Raw genomic sequence first — 19,777 nt, forward strand, 5'->3', positions numbered from 1 at the left:
GGTTTTTGTGTTTTTATGTGGGTATTTTGTATTTTTTTGTGGGTTTTTATGTGTTTGTGTATTTTGTTATGTGTGTTTTTGTGTGATTGTATGCATTTTTGTGTGTTTTTATGTGATTTTGTTTGTGTTTTTTTTGTGGCTTTCATGTGTTTTTTGTAATTTTTTTGTGTTTTTTGTATTTTTCTCTGGGTTTTTTAGGTGTGTTGTTTGAAAAAAAAAAACACAAATGAAAAAAAACTGGGCTTTTTTGTGTTCAAAATGTTGATCCTGTAAGTCAGAATGAAAAAATAATCATCAGGTCATATAGGTAGAGTTGTGCTGAAAAGAATAATACCAACATGGCATATTGAACACTTTTTAAGTGGTTTATATACAGACATATACAGAGTCAAAAACCAGCACAAAACAAACTCCAAAGGGTTAACATTAACTCTAGGTGCTGTCTGTAGTTGCTGTCTGTCTGTCTGTCGGGATTGCTCATTGCTTAAGTAGCCACTTCTTCTTCTTCTTTTTTATTTCTAATCTCACGTAGCCAGACTTCCTTCTTGTTAGAAGAAGCTGACAGAGGTTGGGAAAAAAAACCTCATCAGTGAAAATATGAAAAAGAAAAACATCAAAAAATAGAAGATCTTCAAAATCCTGATGCAGCAATTTGAATGTTTATGCTTTAGAAAATGCTTGCCCCCAGCTAAAACCTCCCCCTATCTCTGCCCTTTTATCACCATTAATGCAGCCAGTTTACTGCAGACGCCACCACAAAGACTTTCTCCAGCCCAGGTCAACATAACGGCTATCAAACATTTTTTTCCCCAATGATTTCATCAGATTTTCCATCGTATTGTTTGCAGTTAATGGGGCTAAGATATTCAAACCGTATCATGGTATGTATATATTTATATATCTAAGTTAATGTCTTACTGGTTGTATAATAAACAACAGAATAAGGCATTAATAACTACGGAATAATGACTAATTAAAAGCCAATATATATTACTATATTACTGCTAATAAGCAACTAATTAATGTTGAATATGTGAACCTTATTCGAAAGTGTGACCATATATATATATATATATATATATATATATATATATATATATACACTTTTCCTTAAAAGACGATATATATATTTAGGAAATATAAACTATGGTTAGGTTTAGGAAATATAAACTATGGTTAGGTTTAGGAAATAGAAACTATGATTAGGTTTAGGAAATAGAAACTACGGTAAGGTTTAGGAAATAGAAACTACGGTAAGGTTTAGGAAATAGAAACTACGGTAAGGGTTAGGAAATAGAAACTATGGTTAGGGTTAGGAAATAGAAACTATGGTTAGGGTTAGGAAATATAAACTATGGTTAGGTTTAGGAAATATAAACTACGGTAAGGGTTAGGAAATAGAAACTATGGTTAGGTTTAGGAAATAGAAACTATGGTTAGGTTTAGGAAATAGAAACTATGGTTAGGTTTAGGAAATAGAAACTATGGTTAGGGTTAGGAAATAGAAACTATGGCTAGGTTTAGGAAATAGAAACTATGGTTAGGTTTAGGAAATAGAAACTACGGTAAGGGTTAGGAAACAGACACTATGGTTAGGTTTAGAAATAAAAACTATGGTTGGGTTTAGGAAATAGCTAACTACATGTGCAGCATCCAAATTGCTGTCATAATCACTATGGCAACTGGAGGTTGTCCATTGAATGGGGTGGTGAGGAGCAATAAGAGGCTGAAGACACTTCATTCACTTCGGCTATAGAAAAGGAAAGTATTGAAATGGAGCATGGAAGATTAAAACATAATGCATGCTTCTCATGTCACCTTTAGGGACCGCACCAAATGTTCTAATAATAAAGTTTAACAACAGTAAATATAAATGTGTGTGCTCCAGCATTGAATGGATAAATCATCTTTTTGGCCAGTGTTCTGCAGTCAGCAGTGATAAAAATCCTCTCTGTCTGTATCTAACAGGTTTCAATAACATTATTCTGCTACGGAGAGTTTAACATTCACGTCTTGTCATTTTGAATTTTATCAGTCCTGATCTGATAAAGATTCTATTAAAAAACTTCAGTGGAAATATTGCTTGTGGAGATGAGATATCTTGTTATTGTGTTCTGCGGTTATAGAAATATCATGTTTGTGTTATGAGACAAGTTTCCTGACCTCTTTTGTTATTGTATTAAGTGATAATTACAGCGATACTGGAATTAAACGTCCCTGGTGGATATTCGCTCTGGATTAGTTTTTTGTGGCAGCCCGTCAGAACACAGTGATAATAATAATAATAATAATAATGTGAAATGATTAGCAGTGATTAGAGTGTAAAAATACAGACGTGTCTTTCACCTCAGGAACATAAACACAATGACTTTTTTCTTCTCAGTCCTCCCTGTGGAGGCTGGATATATAAGTTTATATTTCATCTATTTCTTCATTTCCTTCAGACTGCCATGTGATATTTAAAAGTAATATCTGTTTTCTCCCCCAATGTTTACCTGCCTTATTTCTGTAGAGAAAGTTGCTGTTTTTCTTTTGGTTTCCCATGGTTACAGGCAACCAAAAATCTACACAAACATTCTATGAAAAGTCTCAGATGATTGAGAATCTCGACTAAAATATTACAGCAGGATGGCCTTGGAGGGAAAAAAACAAGACTCAACCTGAAGAGGCCCAAGAAGAACAAGTGGTGGACATGTAAGATATTAATGGCACGCTGCATACAGCCTGAGGATAAAGGTTCACAATATGACATGTGATCAGAAAACATTGCACATTTTATTTTTTTTATTTCTGGGTTGATATGGAAAGAGCTTGAAGAGCAGTCAACAAATCGGATAAGTAGAAGGTCTTTACATAACTACAGCATAGACAGTAAATGTATAGGCAAGAGTGGGCCTTTTATACCTTCTCGTAGGTTGTTAGGTTCAGTCCCTTTATCTTTCATTACATTTGTCTTTCACTTTTAGGTAATAAAACTACTTTTCTAAGGTTTGGGCTACATTTTCCTGTTTAGGCATTAAAATATAGCTTTAAAAGTAATATAACTGCACTTACGCTCGCCACTTTATTAGGTACACCTGTTCAACTGCTCATTAATGGCAATATCTAATCAGCCAATCACACAGCAGCAACTCAGTGCATTTCGGCCTGTAGGGTTAGCATGGTTGTTGGTCTGATTATTTCACAAACGTTGCCTAAACCTCCCACTATACCAATACATACTTACATACATACGGGGACTGCACTAGTCTCTGCAAACATTTGCACAAAGAGTTGGTGATGAAGACAAGAGAAAGATTTGTATATATATTAGGGCCGGGACTTTAACGCGTTAATTAAGATTAACTAATTACACAAAAATTACGCATTAAGAAAATTGACACATTTCAATCGCACTTATTTTTGCAGCGCGGAACGTTTCTCAGTGGATGAGTTTCAGGAGGAGCGATTATACTGGAGCACCAACTAGCGTTGATGAGTTGAGACAACAACAAACCACAGTGAACTAGTTACTAAAAACCAACGGATGGAAGCGTCCATAAGAGCATGGTTGTGTTGCTAGGCAACAAGGAATTCACATATCACCATAGCAGCACATCCAGCCTCAAGTAGCACCTCAATGCTAAACATATAGCAGCTAGCGGCTAGTGGTCTAGCTAGCGTGGATTGTGTTTTACTTCAAAAACCAAAGTATTCTAGTTTACAGAAGGTCTTCCTACCTATAGGCTACCTGGATTTATGAAATGTTCTATATTTATAAATATGCTATTGCACTTAATGGCAAAAATTGCACTGGTCTGTTGGACTTGAACCAAAATAAACAACATTTTTGTTGCTTAAGCTTATGTATTCAGTCATTATTCAATGGTATACTAAAAATCCATGTGAAAAAAATTACTTCTCACTGTTCTCAGGTCAAATATTTATATGCGATTAAAATCAGATTAATTTCAATTAATTAATTACAAAGCCTCTAATTAATTAGATTACTTTTTTTAATCGAGTCCCGGCCCTAATATATATATATCTATATATATATAGATATATATATATAGATATATATATTCAGAGCAGGGAGCGTTGCATGGTTCGCAGCTGGTAAACAGGCCGTGCAGCTGGTGCTCATCTGAGGTAGGTGTGTGTGTGTGTGTGTGTGTGTGTGTGTGTGTGTGTGTGCAGGTGTAGAGGAGTCAGGGAGGTCAGTGCTCTCCTCCTCCTCCTCTTCCTCCTCTTTTGCCCCAGAGCGAGACTTCCTCTGCAGCTTCTTTGTTAAAATGACAGACCTAATAGAATAAATAAGGCTCCTATTTTTACCTGCTGCTGCCGGCGGGGTGATCACACTAACACACACTAACACACTAACACACACACCAACATGCAATGCAATGCTGGAGGTGTGTAAAGAGCCAACACCTGACTGGGGGGGGGGGTATAGAGGAAGGAGGTCACGGTGATTTAATTGAGAGAGAAAGTAAAGAGAAAGAGAGAAAAAGACACAGGATGTTATAGGAAGAGATTAAAGTTAAAGTGATGTGTTTGCTGTCTGTTTACTGCACACACACACACACACACACACACACACACACACAGAGCGCTGCTTGTGTCTGAGAGTCCCGTCTCTATACGCCTTGTTCAATTTTATCTGACATTTAACAGTTTAACAAGCTCCATAATGTCACCTTTAGCTGTTTTTGAAGCTTATTCAAGTTTTAATTGCTGTTCGAGTGTTCTGACAGAACTCAAAGCATCTAATTATTTTTAAGCTGTTTTCAAGCAAACTGGTCTTCACAAAAAAAAAAAAAAAAAAAAAAATCTTCCCCGTGACAGTTCAGTAAGTGAACTATGAGAGATGAGGCGAGCTAAATAAGGCTAATCACATCCACATCCACTCTGTGTTGTCTGAAGCTTTGAGATGTTTTTGGTTCCAGGACGCTCGAATAAAGTTCAGAGGAAGTTTTTGAAATACTTTTTAGGGCAGCTACAGCAGGGGTCTCAAACTCAAATTACCTGGGGGCCGCTGGAGGCAGTATCAGTATGACCAAAAAAAGACACAAAATTACAAAAAAAAAACCAAAATTACAAAAAAAGACACAAAATTATTTAAACAAAGACACAAAATGACCAAAAAAATACACAAAATGACCCAAAAAAAAGACATAAAATTACCAAAAAAAGTAATTAAAGGGACCTTCCACACACAACACGGTAAAGTGCCATTCATATAAAACTCACATTAAACTTTCATATCAAGGTGGGGGCCACAAAATATCATCACGAGGGCCACAATTGGCCCACGGGCCTATCTTCAATATTTTATCGGTTTTGTGATACTTTTTAGAAACTCTTGTTCTCTCTTAAGATTTTCCACAACATTATTTTCCTTGTTTTTTTTAACAGAGCGTAGATAAAATCCACTATTATTATAACCTTGCTGGATACTCAGCACTATTTGCTCTTGGATTTATTAACCCTTTGATGCACAACATGGTTTAAAGTGACCCGACTGAGGTTTTAATTTTCTATATTTTTGCAATAAATTAATTTCATCATTCAGTATTCCAGGTTTTCCTCAATCAACTTGTTTTTGATCATCATACATCCTAATTTTTTGTTTTTCATTTCTTACTTTTTGAATAAAAACCCTTTTGTATCACTACGCTTCAAATGCACAACATGGGTCAAAAGATTTCATTATGGGGTATTGTGTGTATATATTTTTAAGGAAAAATGAATTTAATCAATTTTGGAATCAGGCTGAAACATAAAAAAATTTGGAAAAAATGAAGCGCTGCGAAAACCTTCCAGATACACTGTATGTGTGATAAGATGATACATAGACATGTTAAATATATTAAATATATGAGTGTGGAAAGTAACTATTTGAAACAAATTACGATTATTATAGTATTAGGTCATTTAATTTTAAATCAAATTTGGATGAATGAGTCATTTTTGACCCATGTTGTGCATTAGAAGTGTTGTCCATATGTTGTGCATCAAAGGGTTAAATGCAACACTATACTGCAACTGTTTATTGTTAGAAAATACTTTACATTATGATTTATATGTATTCACAACTGCTACTGCACCATTACCTTCCACTCTACAGATGTGACATGTTTGTAACTAACAGGCTGTACAGTTTCCTGCTCCTGTTATCAGTCCGTGTGTCGAGGCAACAATAAAAACATCAGATTTGTTGTCCAATATGGAACAAATTTGACAAACACACAGAAATCTGACCAACAGTCTCTTTACAGGAAACTCCTGCTTGATTAAGATCAGAGCAGCTCTGATTTAGGAAATCCCACTGCACCATTTGGAACAATAACAGGAAAGCAAGAGACCTGACGCACCAACATTTGGTATAATAATAACAGAAATAGGAAAAACTGTGCAGTTGCTGTTCAGACCAAGGACCTGCTTTGTGTATCCTGAATATTGTATCTGTTCTGTGATACTTTTTTAGAAATTATTGTTGTCTCTTAAGATTTTCCACAACATTATTTTCCTTGTTTTTTTAACAGAGCGTAGATAAAATCCACTATTATTATAACCTTGCTGGATACTCAGCACTATTTGCTCTTGGATTTATTAAATGCAACACTATACTGCAACTGTTTATTGTCAGAAAATACTTTACATTATGATTTATATGTATTCACAACTGCTACTGCACCATTACCTTCCACTCTACAGATGTGACATGTTTGTAACTAACAGGCTGTAGAGTTTCCTGCTCCTGTTATCAGTCCGTGTGTCGAGGCAACAATAAAAACATCAGATTTGCTCCGTGTGGGACAACAAATCTGATTGTGTGAACTGCTGCGAGATCCATCCACCAGCTCTTTTCCTGACAAAGCGCGAGCACGGTGATTACGTTGGGCTGTGAAGATGTGAAATAATTCAATCTAAGTGGTTTCCGACCTGGCCCAGGACCATCCGTTTCCAGCACAGGAAATAGATTCCATTGGCAAAAACTTGAAATCAGAGTCATCTTTCTTAATCTCTCCGTGGCTTCTTGGAAACGTCCTGGCCTTTTGGAGGGAGTAATGAGCTCACAGGAGAGTTTGATGATCCATGTCCTCGCCCTTTGCTCTAAATACGAGACTCCATATTCAGTCTGAGCTGCCTGAGGCTCAGCTGCTACCTGCAGCTTCACACCTTCTTTATCTGGATTGACAATTATTGTGTTTTAATTGGAGATGAGATTGACTTTACTGGGTAGTTTGCATATTTATTACTTGAAGGAAATGATTTGATTGGGAAGTTAGAAACCTTTAACTCGATGGAGTCTTCGGCTATTTTGTCCAACTTTGAATCCTTTTCTTGTCTTTGTAAATCATTTTGTGTTGTTTTGTTCATTTGTGTCTTTTTTGGTCATTTTGTGTCTTTTGTTGTGTCTTTTTTGGTCATTTTGTGTCTGTTGTTGTGTCTTTTTTAGTTATTTTGTGTCTTTTTTTTGTCATTTTGTCTTTTGGTGTGTCTTTTTTTAGTTATTTTGTGTCTTTTTTTTGTCATTTTGTGTCTTTTGTTGTGTCTTTTTTAGTTATTTTGTGTCTTTTTTGTCATTTTGTATCTTTTGTTGTGTCTTTTTTAGTTATTTTGGTAATTTTGTGTCTTTTTTTGGTCATTTTGTGTCTTTTGTTGTGTCTTTTTTAGTTATTTTGTGTCTTTTTTGTCATTTTGTATCTTTTGTTATGTCTTTTTTTAGTTATTTTGGTAATTTTGTGTCTTTTTTTAGTCATTTTGTGTCTCCAGTCTGTGGCTCAGCTGCTACTTGCAGCTTCACACCTTCTTTATCTGGATTGGCAATTATTGTGTTTTAATTGGAGATGAGATTGACTTTACTGGGTAGTTTGCATCTTTATTACTTGAAGGAAATGATTTGATTGGGAAGTTAGAAACCTTTACAGCGATGGAGTCTTCGGCTGTTTTGTCCAATTTTGAATCCTTTTCTTGTCTTTGTAAATCATTTAGTTAGTTTGTGTCTTTTTTGGTCATTTTGTGTCTTTTGTTGTGTCTTTTTTAGTAATTTTGGTCATTTTGTGTCTTTTGTTGTGTCTTTTGTAGTTATTTTGGTCATTTTGTGTCTTTTGTTGTGTCTTCTTTTAGTTATTTTGGTCATTTTTTTGTCATTTTGTGTCTTTTTCTGGTCATTTTTAGTTATTTTGGTCATTTTGTGTCTTTTGTTGTGTCTTCTTTTAGTTATTTTGGTCATTTTTTTGTCATTTTGTGTCTTTTGTTGTGTCTTTTTTAGTTATTTTGGTCATTTTGTGTCTTTTGTTGTGTCTTCTTTTAGTTATTTTGTGTCATTTTTTTTGTCATTTTGTGTCTTTTGTTGTGTCTTTTTAAGGTATTTTGTGTCTTTTTTGGTCATTTTGTGTCTTTTGTTGTGTCTTTTTAAGGTATTTTGTGTCTTTTTTGGTCATTTTGTGTCTTTTGTTGTGTCTTTTTAGTTATTTTGGTAATTTTGTGTCTTTTGTTGTGTCTTTTTTAGTAATTTTGGTGATTTTTTGTCTTTTGTTGTGTCTTTTTTAGGTATTTTGTGTCTTTTTTGGTCATTTTGTGTCTTTTGTTGTGTCTTTTTTAGTTATTTTGTGTCTTTTTTGTCATTTTGTATCTTTTGTTATGTCTTTTTTAGTTATTTTGGTAATTTTGTGTCTTTTTTTTGTCATTTTGTGTCTCCATATTCAGTGAAAAGTTGGCTGAGTCTGAGGCTCAGCTGCTACCTGCAGCTTCACACCTTCTTTATCTGGATTGACAATTATTGTGTTTTAATTGGACATGAGATTGACTTTACTGCGTAGTTTGCATCTTTATTACTTGAAGGAAATGATTTGATTGGGAAGTTAGAAACCTTTAACTCGATGGAGTCTGGGGTTGTTTTGTCCATTTTTAAATCCTTTTCTTGTCTTTGTAAATCATTTTGTGTTGTTTTGTTCATTTGTGTCTTTTTTGGTCATTTTGTGTCTTTTGTTGTTTTTTTTTTTGTTATTTTGTGTCTTTTTTTTGTCATTTTGTCTTTTGTTGTCTTTTTTTAGTTATTTTGTGTCTTTTTTTGGTCATTTTGTGTCTTTTGTTGTGTCTTTTTTTAGTTATTTTGTGTCTTTTTTTGGTCATTTTGTCTTTTGTTGTGTCTTTTTTTAGTTATTTTGTGTCTTTTTTTGTCATTTTGTCTTTTGTTGTGTCTTTTTTTAGTTATTTTGTGTCTTTTTTTGTCATTTTGTCTTTTGTTGTGTCTTTTTTTAGTTATTTTGTGTCTTTTTTTGTCATTTTGTCTTTTGTTGTGTCTTTTTTTAGTTATTTTGTGTCTTTTTTTTGTCATTTTGTCTTTTGTTGTGTCTTTTTTAGTTATTTTGTGTCTTTTTTTGGTCATTTTGTCTTTTGTTGTGTCTTTTTTAGTTATTTTGTGTCTTTTTTTGGTCACTTTGTGTCTTTTGTTGTGTCTTTTTTAGTTATTTTGTGTCTTTTTTGTCATTTTGTATCTTTTGTTAAGTCTTTTTCAGTTATTTTGGTAATTTTGTGTCTTTTTTTAGTCATTTTGTCATTTAGTCATATTCTGAGGCTCAGCTGCTACCTGCAGCTTTACACCTTCTTTATCTATATGCTCAATAATTATGTTTTAATTGGGGATGAGATTGACTTTACTGGGCAGTTTGCAGTGCGTCAATTTCTTCTTAATGTTTTTATATATTGAAACAATGACTTTAAAAAATGTGGCAACTGTTTAATTTAACAACACCTTTATTTTTCTTGTGAAAAAATATTTTTTTCAATAAAACATAACATAAGATTGTGTCTTTATCTGTGAATTGCAGATATCTGCTTTATATTATATGATGTGGAAAATCTCATTCAGGAGATCAAATACTCCGTTTGCTGCTCGGAAGAAAAAAGGAAGAAGCTTTTGTGAATTCTCATAAGTATAAAAATGACACCGTTACCTAAAACAGCCACTCCTTCAGGGAAGACTTTACTTTAATACAGAATCAATGAAAATCCCAGAAACTGGAGTATTTTGTTGCAATTGTGCATCGACTGTGAATTATAAGAAGCAACAGTCCTTAAAGTTAGTAAGGAGTTACACACACACACACACACACACACACACACTTCTATCATTGTGAGGGCCTACATTGGATAATACTGAATTCCCTAACAAGGTTGTAATATTTTGGGATTTTTCATTAGTTTTAGTTTTAATTTCGTTGTGAATTTTTGTTTTCAAATTCAGTTAGTTTTAATTAGTTTTTAGAGTGAGTTTGCTAGTTTTAGTTTAGTAAGTATATAAGTAAGTAACTAAATAAGTAAATAAGTACTTAAATAAGCAAGCTAGCTAGCTAGCTAGCGAGTTAGTTAGTTAGTAATTAAGTGAGTAAGTAAGTTTCAGTTAGTTTCAATGAGTTTTTAGAGTGAGTTTGCTAGTTTTAGTTTAGTATTTTTTTGTTAATGATTAGTTTGAGTGTTAGTTTTTATTTATTAGTTTTAGTGTTTTGTAATGGGGTATTTGTTGGGTGGGAGATTAAAAGAGGTCACTGTAAATTTAGCCTTTATTTCCTTTGTCTGATCCATCTTCATTATGTATGAAAAAAGTTGACAAAGAGGAAAACGAAGGACATTTTCACTATAATTTTAGTTAGTTTTGTAACCACACAATACAGTTTCAGTTAATTATCATTATCATGTAACCTTTAACCCTTAAAACAAAGTCTGACATCTAAAAAAAGCCTTTAAAGAAGTGAGGACCGGCTGAAATGTCCTCACTTTGCAAAAATGTCCTCACTCTGTTGGTTAAAAATGTGTTCTGGTCCTCACTATGTAGGAAGAACAAGAACACACACACACACACACACACACACACACACACACACCCAGTGTGTGACTATCATGGCTGTATCAGTCGTGTTTGTAGAAGTCTGGCCACAGCTCATTAACCGTGGTCAGCCTGTGTGTGTGTGTGTGTGTGTGTGTGTGTGTGTGTGTGTTGTCCTGGTGATTAATAGCTCTTTCTTCTCTGCTCTGGCTTGTGATTGGAGTTTCCTATATTGTCAGACAAATGACCTCAATTACCATCCAGAGATCAGAAATCAGCTGTAGTTGCTGCTGCAGCGTTTATTAGTGAAGGAAACAGTTTGATGAGGAGTTAGAAACATTTACAGGCTGCTAGAAGAAGCTTTAGTCGCCATGGAGACCTTCAGTTCACACACTGAGGTTGATTTATATGTATATTTACTGCCATTGAGACGAGAACTTTTCATTAAACTCTGAGTTTAACCCTCTGGAGTCCATGAAAGTCACAATGTAAAACGTCCAGCAGCATGTTTCCTGCTGTCAGCTCAACTCTACAGTTTTTGCTTTTCCACAAGTTTCCATGTCACATTTAGAGCCTCAACTCTTTTTCAGCAAAGGTAAAAAAAAAAAAAAACCTCGACCAAGTGTAGTAACATGATTTTACTTTTTACGCAGATATTTTTCTAATTTTGCAGTGTGCAATCAGCATTTTAATGCAATACTTTGTGTTTATATATTTATATATGTGTGTATGTATATATATCTACTTGCACTAATGTACAGTTAGATTTTATTGTATAATCTATACCTATATATGTATATATATACTGCATTTTTATACAATTCATTCCTGTATATATTGCAATATGATTCACTTAATTACTGCTTAAGCACTTCTGGTTAGATGCTATCTGCATTTTGTTGCTTTGTACTTGTGACATGTGCAATGACAATAAAGTTTTTATCTGTGTTTTGTGTGTGTTTTTATCTGTGTTTTGTGTGTGTTTTTATCTGTTTTTTTGTTTTTATCTGTGTTTTTATCTGTGTTTTGTGTGTGTTTTTATCTGTTTGTGTTTTTATCTGTGTTTTGTGTGTTTTTATCTTTTTGTGTTTTGTGTGTTTTTAATCTGTGTTTTATGTGTGTTTTTATGTGTTTTTTTGTGTTTTTATCTGTGTTTTTTGTAATTATTGTTATGTTTTTGTGTGTTTTGAGTGAGTTTTTATGTGTGTTTAACTACCATGAATTGTGGGGAAAAAAGGTTTAAAAAGAAGAAGGTAGAAAGAAAGAGGAGCGTGCCCTTTTCTGATTGTCTTGAATCATTCCCAGCGTCTCCGACTGGTGTCAGAGACGCTGGGAATGAAGAGAAATGTAGTTTTGATGAGGAGGGAACCTCCGTCATCTAAAGACATCTAAAGACATCTGTCAGTCTGAGAGGAGCAGCAGGAGGAGGAGGAAGAGGAGGAGGAGGAGGAGGAGGAGGAGGAGGTGTCCTTGGACAAAGTGAGAAAAGTAAAAGGAAACGTGGTCTGAGGGTTTGGAGGCTGTGGAGGTGAAGTGAAAGAGATTAGTGATGTGAGTGAGGAAACAAGCTGACATATGCTGCTGGCATTCAGAGTAATGAAACAAAAAGGAAAGCTGCTGCTGCTTTGATTGTTCACTTAAATAGAAGAGCTTCAAGTGCTTCTGCAGAGTGCTTCTGTCATTTACTGCAACTGTTGGAGGTAGAACAATGCTGATTATAGAGCAAAGACTCACGGATAAAAAGGTGTTAAAAAAACAGATCAAACACTAAATCTGAGGGAAATGATCTTGCTGCATGGACAGATTTATTAAATTCAGATTATTAAATCTAGAAATAAGTATGTTTCAAATGCAGCAGTAAAGTTCTGTTGTCAGAGATATCTCTGCACCATCAAACTTTAGTTATCCACAGGTCATTTTGTGGTCAATTTGTGCCTTTTTTCATAATTTTGTGTTGTTTTTTGGTCATTTTGTGTCTTTTTCAGTCATTTTGTGTCTTTTTTTTAGTCATTTTGTATCTTTTTTAGTCATTTTGTGTTGTTTTTTGGTCATTTTGTGTATTTTTTCAGTCATTTTGTGTCTTTTTGTGGTCAATTTGTGTCTTTTTGTGGTCAATTTGTGTCTTTTTGGTCAGTTTGTGTCCTTTTTGTGTCATCTTACGTCTTTTTTTCGTCAATTTGAGTGGCTTTAGGTCAATTTATGTCTTTTTGTTGTGTTTTCTAAAAACCAGATCAAACAGTAAATCTGAGGGAAATGATCTTGCTGCATGGACAGATGATTTACCTTGACAAGATTTATTAAATTAAGATTATTAAATCTAGAAATAAAAAATCTAAAAGTTTTCTTTATCTTGGTAAGAACCAAATAATCATCAGGTCACTCTGCTCGGGCCAGTTCATCACTGCTGGCAGCTTTCATTTATCTGGTTTTAAGAGTTAATTTATTCATTGTGTCTTTTTAGTGGTCATTTTTACAACTATTTTTGTTTAATTTGTCTCTTTTTTTGGTATTTTTGTGTCTATTTTTTGCTCAATTTGTGTCTTTTTTGGTCATTTTGTGTCTTTTTTGGTCAGTTTGCATATTTTTTTTGTCATTTTTACATCTACAGTCATGGAAACATTCTTGATAATAACCAAAATCTTTATGAATAAACCATGTTAAATGTCTAGATATCAGCTCTTAAATTAAACTCTTATCAGATATTTTTGTTCTTATCATTATATTTGTCCAAACAAATTAACCTTTAGTTGAACCAGACATTAAATGAACAAGACACTTTAATTTATCTGGTTTTAAGAGTTAATTTCTTATTTTAAGTGCTCAACATGCTTATTTCTAGATTTAATAATCTTAATTTAATAAATCTTGTCAAGGTAAATTATCTGTCCATGCAGCAAGATCATTTCCCTCAGATTTACTGTTTGATCTGGGTTTTATTTACAGTGTAACAGATGTTTGTTGCATTGTTTGTAATGTATGCAGCTCAGGTGCCAACGTGATTTGATCGTTCTCAATGAAACAACATGTCGCTGTCATTTACATGGATGATCTGATCTAATCCAATATACACAACTGCTGCTACATGTGAATGTTTCTCTTGGAAACAGGCCATTGAACATGGAGCAGCTTCACTTCCACTCAGTGGATGCAGAGACATGAAGAGCGATTAATGCAACATGTTGGATGTGTGATGATTGTTAATGTCTCAGTGTGAACAAGCTGCAGCCACTCAGCAATATGCAATCAGCAATACACAACATGAATCTTAGTGCCAAAACAAATAACTAAACTCTGGAGTCTCCAGAAGGGCCAAAGCACCAAAACATGGCTTCTTCATCACATCCAGACTAGGAAACAAAGAAGACCAAAAAAAGACACAAAATTACTTCAAAAAAATACTCAAAATAATTAAAAAAATACACAACAACAGACACAAATGACCAAAAAAGACACAAATGACTAAAAAAAACACAAAATGACAAAAAAAGACACAACAACAGACACAAAATTAGCAAAGAGGAGCGGGGCTCCCCTAAAAGGAGCGGGACTCGCCCAAAAGGAGCGGGGCTCCCTTAAAAGGAGCGGGGCTCGCCTAAAAGGGATGGGACTCCCCTAAAAGGGGCGGGACTCACCTAAAAGGAGCGGGACTCCCCTAAAAGGAGCGGGGCTCGCCTAAAAGGGATGGGACTCCCCTAAAAGGGGCGGGACTCGCCTAAAAGGAGCGGGACTCCCTTAAAAGGAGCGGGGCTCGCCTAAAAGGGATGGGACTCCCCTAAAAGGGGCGGGACTCGCCTAAAAGGCGTCCAATCAGAACAGTGCAATGCAGCAACATGTCGCACGTAAATAATATTTAGAAAAATGAATTAAAAAATCTTCAAAATCGAGGATGCACACCTTCGTGCCATGAGCAAGACACACACACACACACACACACACACACACACCCTTCTTGCTTTTATAGGTAGACGTCAATCACCACTAAGAAGTAATGAGGCTAAATACCCGGGATAGAAACGAGACGTGTTTGTGTTTGTCTGCGTGGTTTATGGGGTCCAGACAACAACCTAAACCCCATAAGATCTACTGGAGGTGATTCCATCAAGAGCTCAGAAAAAATAAAAAATAAAAACAAACTAATGGTTGAAACAAGCCTGGAGAGTATTTGTGAGGACTCCCACCATGGAGCCGTGACATCACTTCCTGTCCAACAGGAAGCAACCAAAGAGCTTTGTAACAACACGTCCCATGTTCCCATGAGAACAACAATTTCCTCCTCAGCAACTCCAGTATGATCCAGAGTCCTGCCAGCTCTAAACGTGGAACAACAGAATCCAGTCCACCCAACACACACACACACACACACACACACACACACACACACACTCTTGTACTTCTACCTTTGTGAGGACCCTCATTGGAACAGTGAATTCCCTTGCAAGGTTATAATAGTTTTGGATTTTTCATTAGTTTTAGTTTTAATTTTGTTGTGAATTTTTGTTTTCAAATTCAGTTAGTTTAAATGAGTTTTTAGAGTGAGTTTGCTAGTTGCTAGTTTGTAGTTTTTTGTAATGGGGTATTTGTTGGGTGGGAGATTAAAAGAGGTCACAGTAAATGTTTCCTTTATTTCCTTTGTCTGATCCATCTTCATTATGTATGAAAAAAGTTGACAAAGCAAAAACGAAATACATTTTCACTATAATTTTAGTTAATTTTAGTTAGTTTTGTAACCACACAAAACAGTTTCAGTTAATTATCATTATCATGTAACCTTTAACCCTTAAAACAAAGTCTGAAATCTCAAAAAAGCATTCAAAGAAGTGAGGACCGGCCAAAATGTCCTCACTTTGCAAAAATGTCCTCACTCTGTTGGTTGAAAACGTGTTCCGGTCCGCACTATGTAGGAAGTACAAGAACACACACACACACACACACACACACACACACACACACACAGTAGCGGGAGGCTGGGTGTGTGTGTGTGTTGGTATATATAAATAAGAGGAGGACCCCCCCAGCCACAGGTGGAGCTCCTCCAGCACCTCCTCCTACCTTTGCTGATGTCCTGGTACTCCAGCCACAGCTGCCTCTGGACCTGCTTGTTGGGGTACCAGATGGAACAGGACTCCTGGAAGCCGTAGACCGCCTCCTGGACGTAGTGGTTCCCAAACTCCCTCAGGATGGACACGAAGTCGCTGCGCTGCGTGGCCCCGTCCAGAGAGTGGATGGCCGAGCTGAAGGCTGGAGAGGAAACAGAAGAAAGTTAAAAAGTTGAAGGTTTTTGAAGAGTTTTGATGCACAACATGGGTCTAAAGCAGGGCGGGGCCATTCATTTCCCCAAGGGGCCACATGAGATACTGTAAAGGAACAAAACTTATTTCATCGTTTTATAAAATGCAGTAAACTATATGCTAAGAATATATGTTATGAAAAGGTTTAATTAGTCAAATATAGCAGTAAAAACAATTTATTTTAAACACAACATACATTCAAACCACAAAAACAATACAGAGCATGCATGTTATCCAGTAAACAAACAATTTATTTACGCTGTGCAAAAAGCAAAGTGTTTAACAAGATAAATCTGTGCAGGAGCAGTGGCGGTTCTAGACCAGTTTTACTGTGGGGGCCAAGCAGGGGCCAGTGTTTAATCAGAGGGGCACATTAAAAAACGGCAAACATTATATTTAGGCATTCAAAACCTTTATTTTAGCTTATTTAAAAATCTCATTTAAGTATATTTGGAAGATACAAATACACTGATTGAAACAATGAGACTTACCAATAATAATTATTTTTGCACGACAATGACATTTCTCATTTTTGTGCACAATTACTTTTTTTATTTTGAAAGTGCAGTACAGTCAGAATGATCTTTTTTATATTTACACAAGCTTTTATTGCACAATTAAACTATTATACAATGTACACATTCTGGGTTCCTTTTGTCTACAATGACATATTGTTTGCACAAAAAAAAGGTAAGAATTGTTCCATAGTTCATCGTTATAAATTGATCATTTTATTATTAATTTAACACAGGGGCCACAGCAGGGGCCAAGAGCTTCTTCACAGGGGCAGTGGCCCCTGGAGGCCCCCGTGTAGAACCGCCACTGTGCAGGTGCTTATGCATGCATGCACAAACATACATAAATCGCCTTCAAAATAAAAGCACAGTGGTTGTATTAATTTCTAATTTCTGGGTAACCTCACGCGGGCTGGACCAGGGCAGCCAATCACTACGCTTCTAATGCACAAGGTCATTTTAGAGCCATGTGTGTAAACTTGATGTAAGAATACAAAAAATATATTTTCTTTTTTCCAATTTATTTTCAGTAGATGTCAAACTTTATTTATTTATATAGCGCTTTTCATACATAGAAATGTAACACAAAGTGCTTTACAAAAAATAAGAATAAAAACAGACAATAAAAATGACAAAATAAGAATAAAAACAGACAATAAAAAAAAATGCAAAAAATGTCGAGGAACTTCAAACTTTGTTCCAGAACAATTCAAAGGATCCAAAACAATCCCTAAGGTTCCTCCTCTGGGTTCCAGTGACTCTGAGTGAGATCCAGCCACAGATTGAGTCTGGACCAGGAGATAAACAGCTTCCATCTCCTGAGAGTCTCAGTTAGAAGCTTCAACTCACGACTGTCTGCCATGTTTCTGTGACCTTATAATAATTATAATAACTAGAATAAACATAAAGTCCATCTGATGCAACATGGTCTCACAGGAATCTGTGAAATAGCCACGGATTTCGCTTAACTCAAAGTCCGTGGAATAGCCACTCACTCAATCACTCAAATTTCCGTGAAACTGACACGGATTTCGCTACAGTGCAAGTTAATGACAGTCATATCCCGTGGCTATTCCATGGATATTTGTTCCTATTGGTTTGTTCCAAGTCACGTGACTTTCAAGGTCCCGGCGGTCAGAACAAAAAACATGGCCGACAGTTCTCTCATTTTTAGTGAAAAAAATCAATATTTTGACTTAGTTTCTGCATAAAAATGGATTTTGATCACATTTCTAGCGAGAAATATATGTTTTATTTTCTAAATATTCACTCAGTGAATGTACATAATCACTTTGTATGTTGGAATAGCCACGGGATATGACTGGCATTAACTTGCATTGTAGCGAAATCCGTGTCAGTTTCACGGAAATTTGAGTGAATCCGTGGCTATTCCACGGATTCCTGTGAGATCATGTTGTCTGATGCCAACATACTGTCACTTCTCTCAATGTGACTTCAAACTTTTCACAGCACAGATGTCCACTAAAGTATTAAAGAGCTCTGTAATCCTCTTTAATCCAGGTTTGTCTCTTTATTAACTCCACATACGGAGTTATTGAGACTGACTGGCTCCAGAGGAACTTTAACTGGTTTAACTGGTTTCAATGGTTTAGTGGACATGTGAGCCAGCTGCTGAACATTCATCAACCCTTTGAACCAAACACAGAAACTGATTATCCACGTTACTCTGCAAAAAACATCAAGCTTACCAACTATTTTCATCTTATATCATTATTATTCTAACATTATTATTATTATTTTTAGGTAATTTGTGTCATTTCTTTGGTCATCTTGTGTCTTTTTTGTGTCATTTTGTGTATTTTGGGGGTCATTTTGTGAATTTTTTGGTAATTTTATGTCTTTTTGTGTCATTTTTTATTTTTTTGGGGGGGTCATTTTGAGAATTTTCTGGTCATTTTATGTCTTTTTTGGTAATTTGGGTTTTTTTTTGGTAATTCGTGTCATTTTTTTGGTCATTTTGTATCTTTTTTGTGTCTTTTTGGGTCATTTTGTGTATTTTTGTGTCTTTTTTGTGTCATTTTGAAAGTTGCAATAATACTTAGAAAACATGAAGCTTACCAAGTGTTTTCTTCTTATATCATAATAATTATTACATAATCATTCTTTTTTTTTTGGCATCTTGTGTCTTTTTTGGGTCATTTTGTCTTTTTTGGTCATTTTGTTTCCTTTTTTTGGTCAATTTGTGTCTTTTTGTGGTCATTTTTGATCATTTTGTGGTCAATTTGATTCTCCTTTGGCTCATTTTGTGTCTTTTATGACAAATCCCAAAATAGCGAGTTATTACTTTACAAGGAATCGTTTCAGCAGGACACAATGGTGGATAAAAGGATTTCTAGAACCAGTGCAGGACTCTGAAACCTCAGGGTGAGATAATTGAAAAGGAGCATGAAACACGTTCCCGAACATTATTCACATTTTAGTGACTGAGCTGCAGAAGTGGAACATAAAGGGCACGAGAACGCACGTTTAATATGAAACATTGAACACGCTGCAACAGAATGACCGTGTGCTCGCCGGGATTCCATCTTAGTAAATATTGGGAAGCAAAAGTGCAATCGCAATCTATCATTATCATTTCCAGGAGAAGCAGTATTAATATCTCAGCACTCAACGCTCCGCTCGTTCTTACTTCTCCCTCTAAAATTAAATTAGGAGGCCACTGGAGTGAGAGACAGAGAGCGCCGTGAGGATGAGCGATGGCGGCTTCGCTATCAGACGTTAAAATCAGTAGCTCGCCCCTCCGCTGGCTGCTGAAAGATGATGAGCTAAAGTGGGAAATGGGAGGAAAAAAAAAAAAGACGGAGGCTGCCGAGTCGCTTGTGATTGAAGGAAATAGAAACTGAATCCTCAGCTTCAAACCACAGCAGCACCAATGGAAACGCAATATTAACCCTTTAAAGTCTCCAGAAGCTCCAAATAATCCAGACTTGTTGCCTCCATCAGAGTATAAAACAAAGCAGCGTGGAGCCCTACTGGACATTTACCTCTAAAGTTCTGGCTGTAAACTCCATGAGGCCAGTTTCAGTTTGATGATGATATACCAAGTAAAACTGGAGACAAGCTCAAATAGATTTAGTATCAAATGATAGAACTGGATGGAACCCTCTTATATGGTAGATTTGACACCTTTGGTCACA

General features: G+C 35.5%; 1 protein-coding gene across 4 annotated transcripts in view; it reads right to left on the reverse strand.

The window, feature by feature from the left end:
• astn1 (astrotactin 1) overlaps nt 1–19,777 on the reverse strand; it is a 679,871-nt gene that overhangs the window by 242,055 nt on the left and 418,039 nt on the right. For all 4 annotated transcript variants that reach the window (XM_059344320.1, XM_059344318.1, XM_059344319.1 and 1 more), the window contains exon 17: nt 15,866–16,054. In XM_059344320.1, the coding sequence (XP_059200303.1) occupies nt 15,866–16,054 (189 nt within the window). The remainder of the gene's footprint in view (nt 1–15,865; nt 16,055–19,777) is intronic.

This window comes from Centropristis striata, chromosome 11, assembly GCF_030273125.1.
Source record: "Centropristis striata isolate RG_2023a ecotype Rhode Island chromosome 11, C.striata_1.0, whole genome shotgun sequence".
Classification (NCBI taxonomy): domain Eukaryota; kingdom Metazoa; phylum Chordata; class Actinopteri; order Perciformes; family Serranidae; genus Centropristis; species Centropristis striata.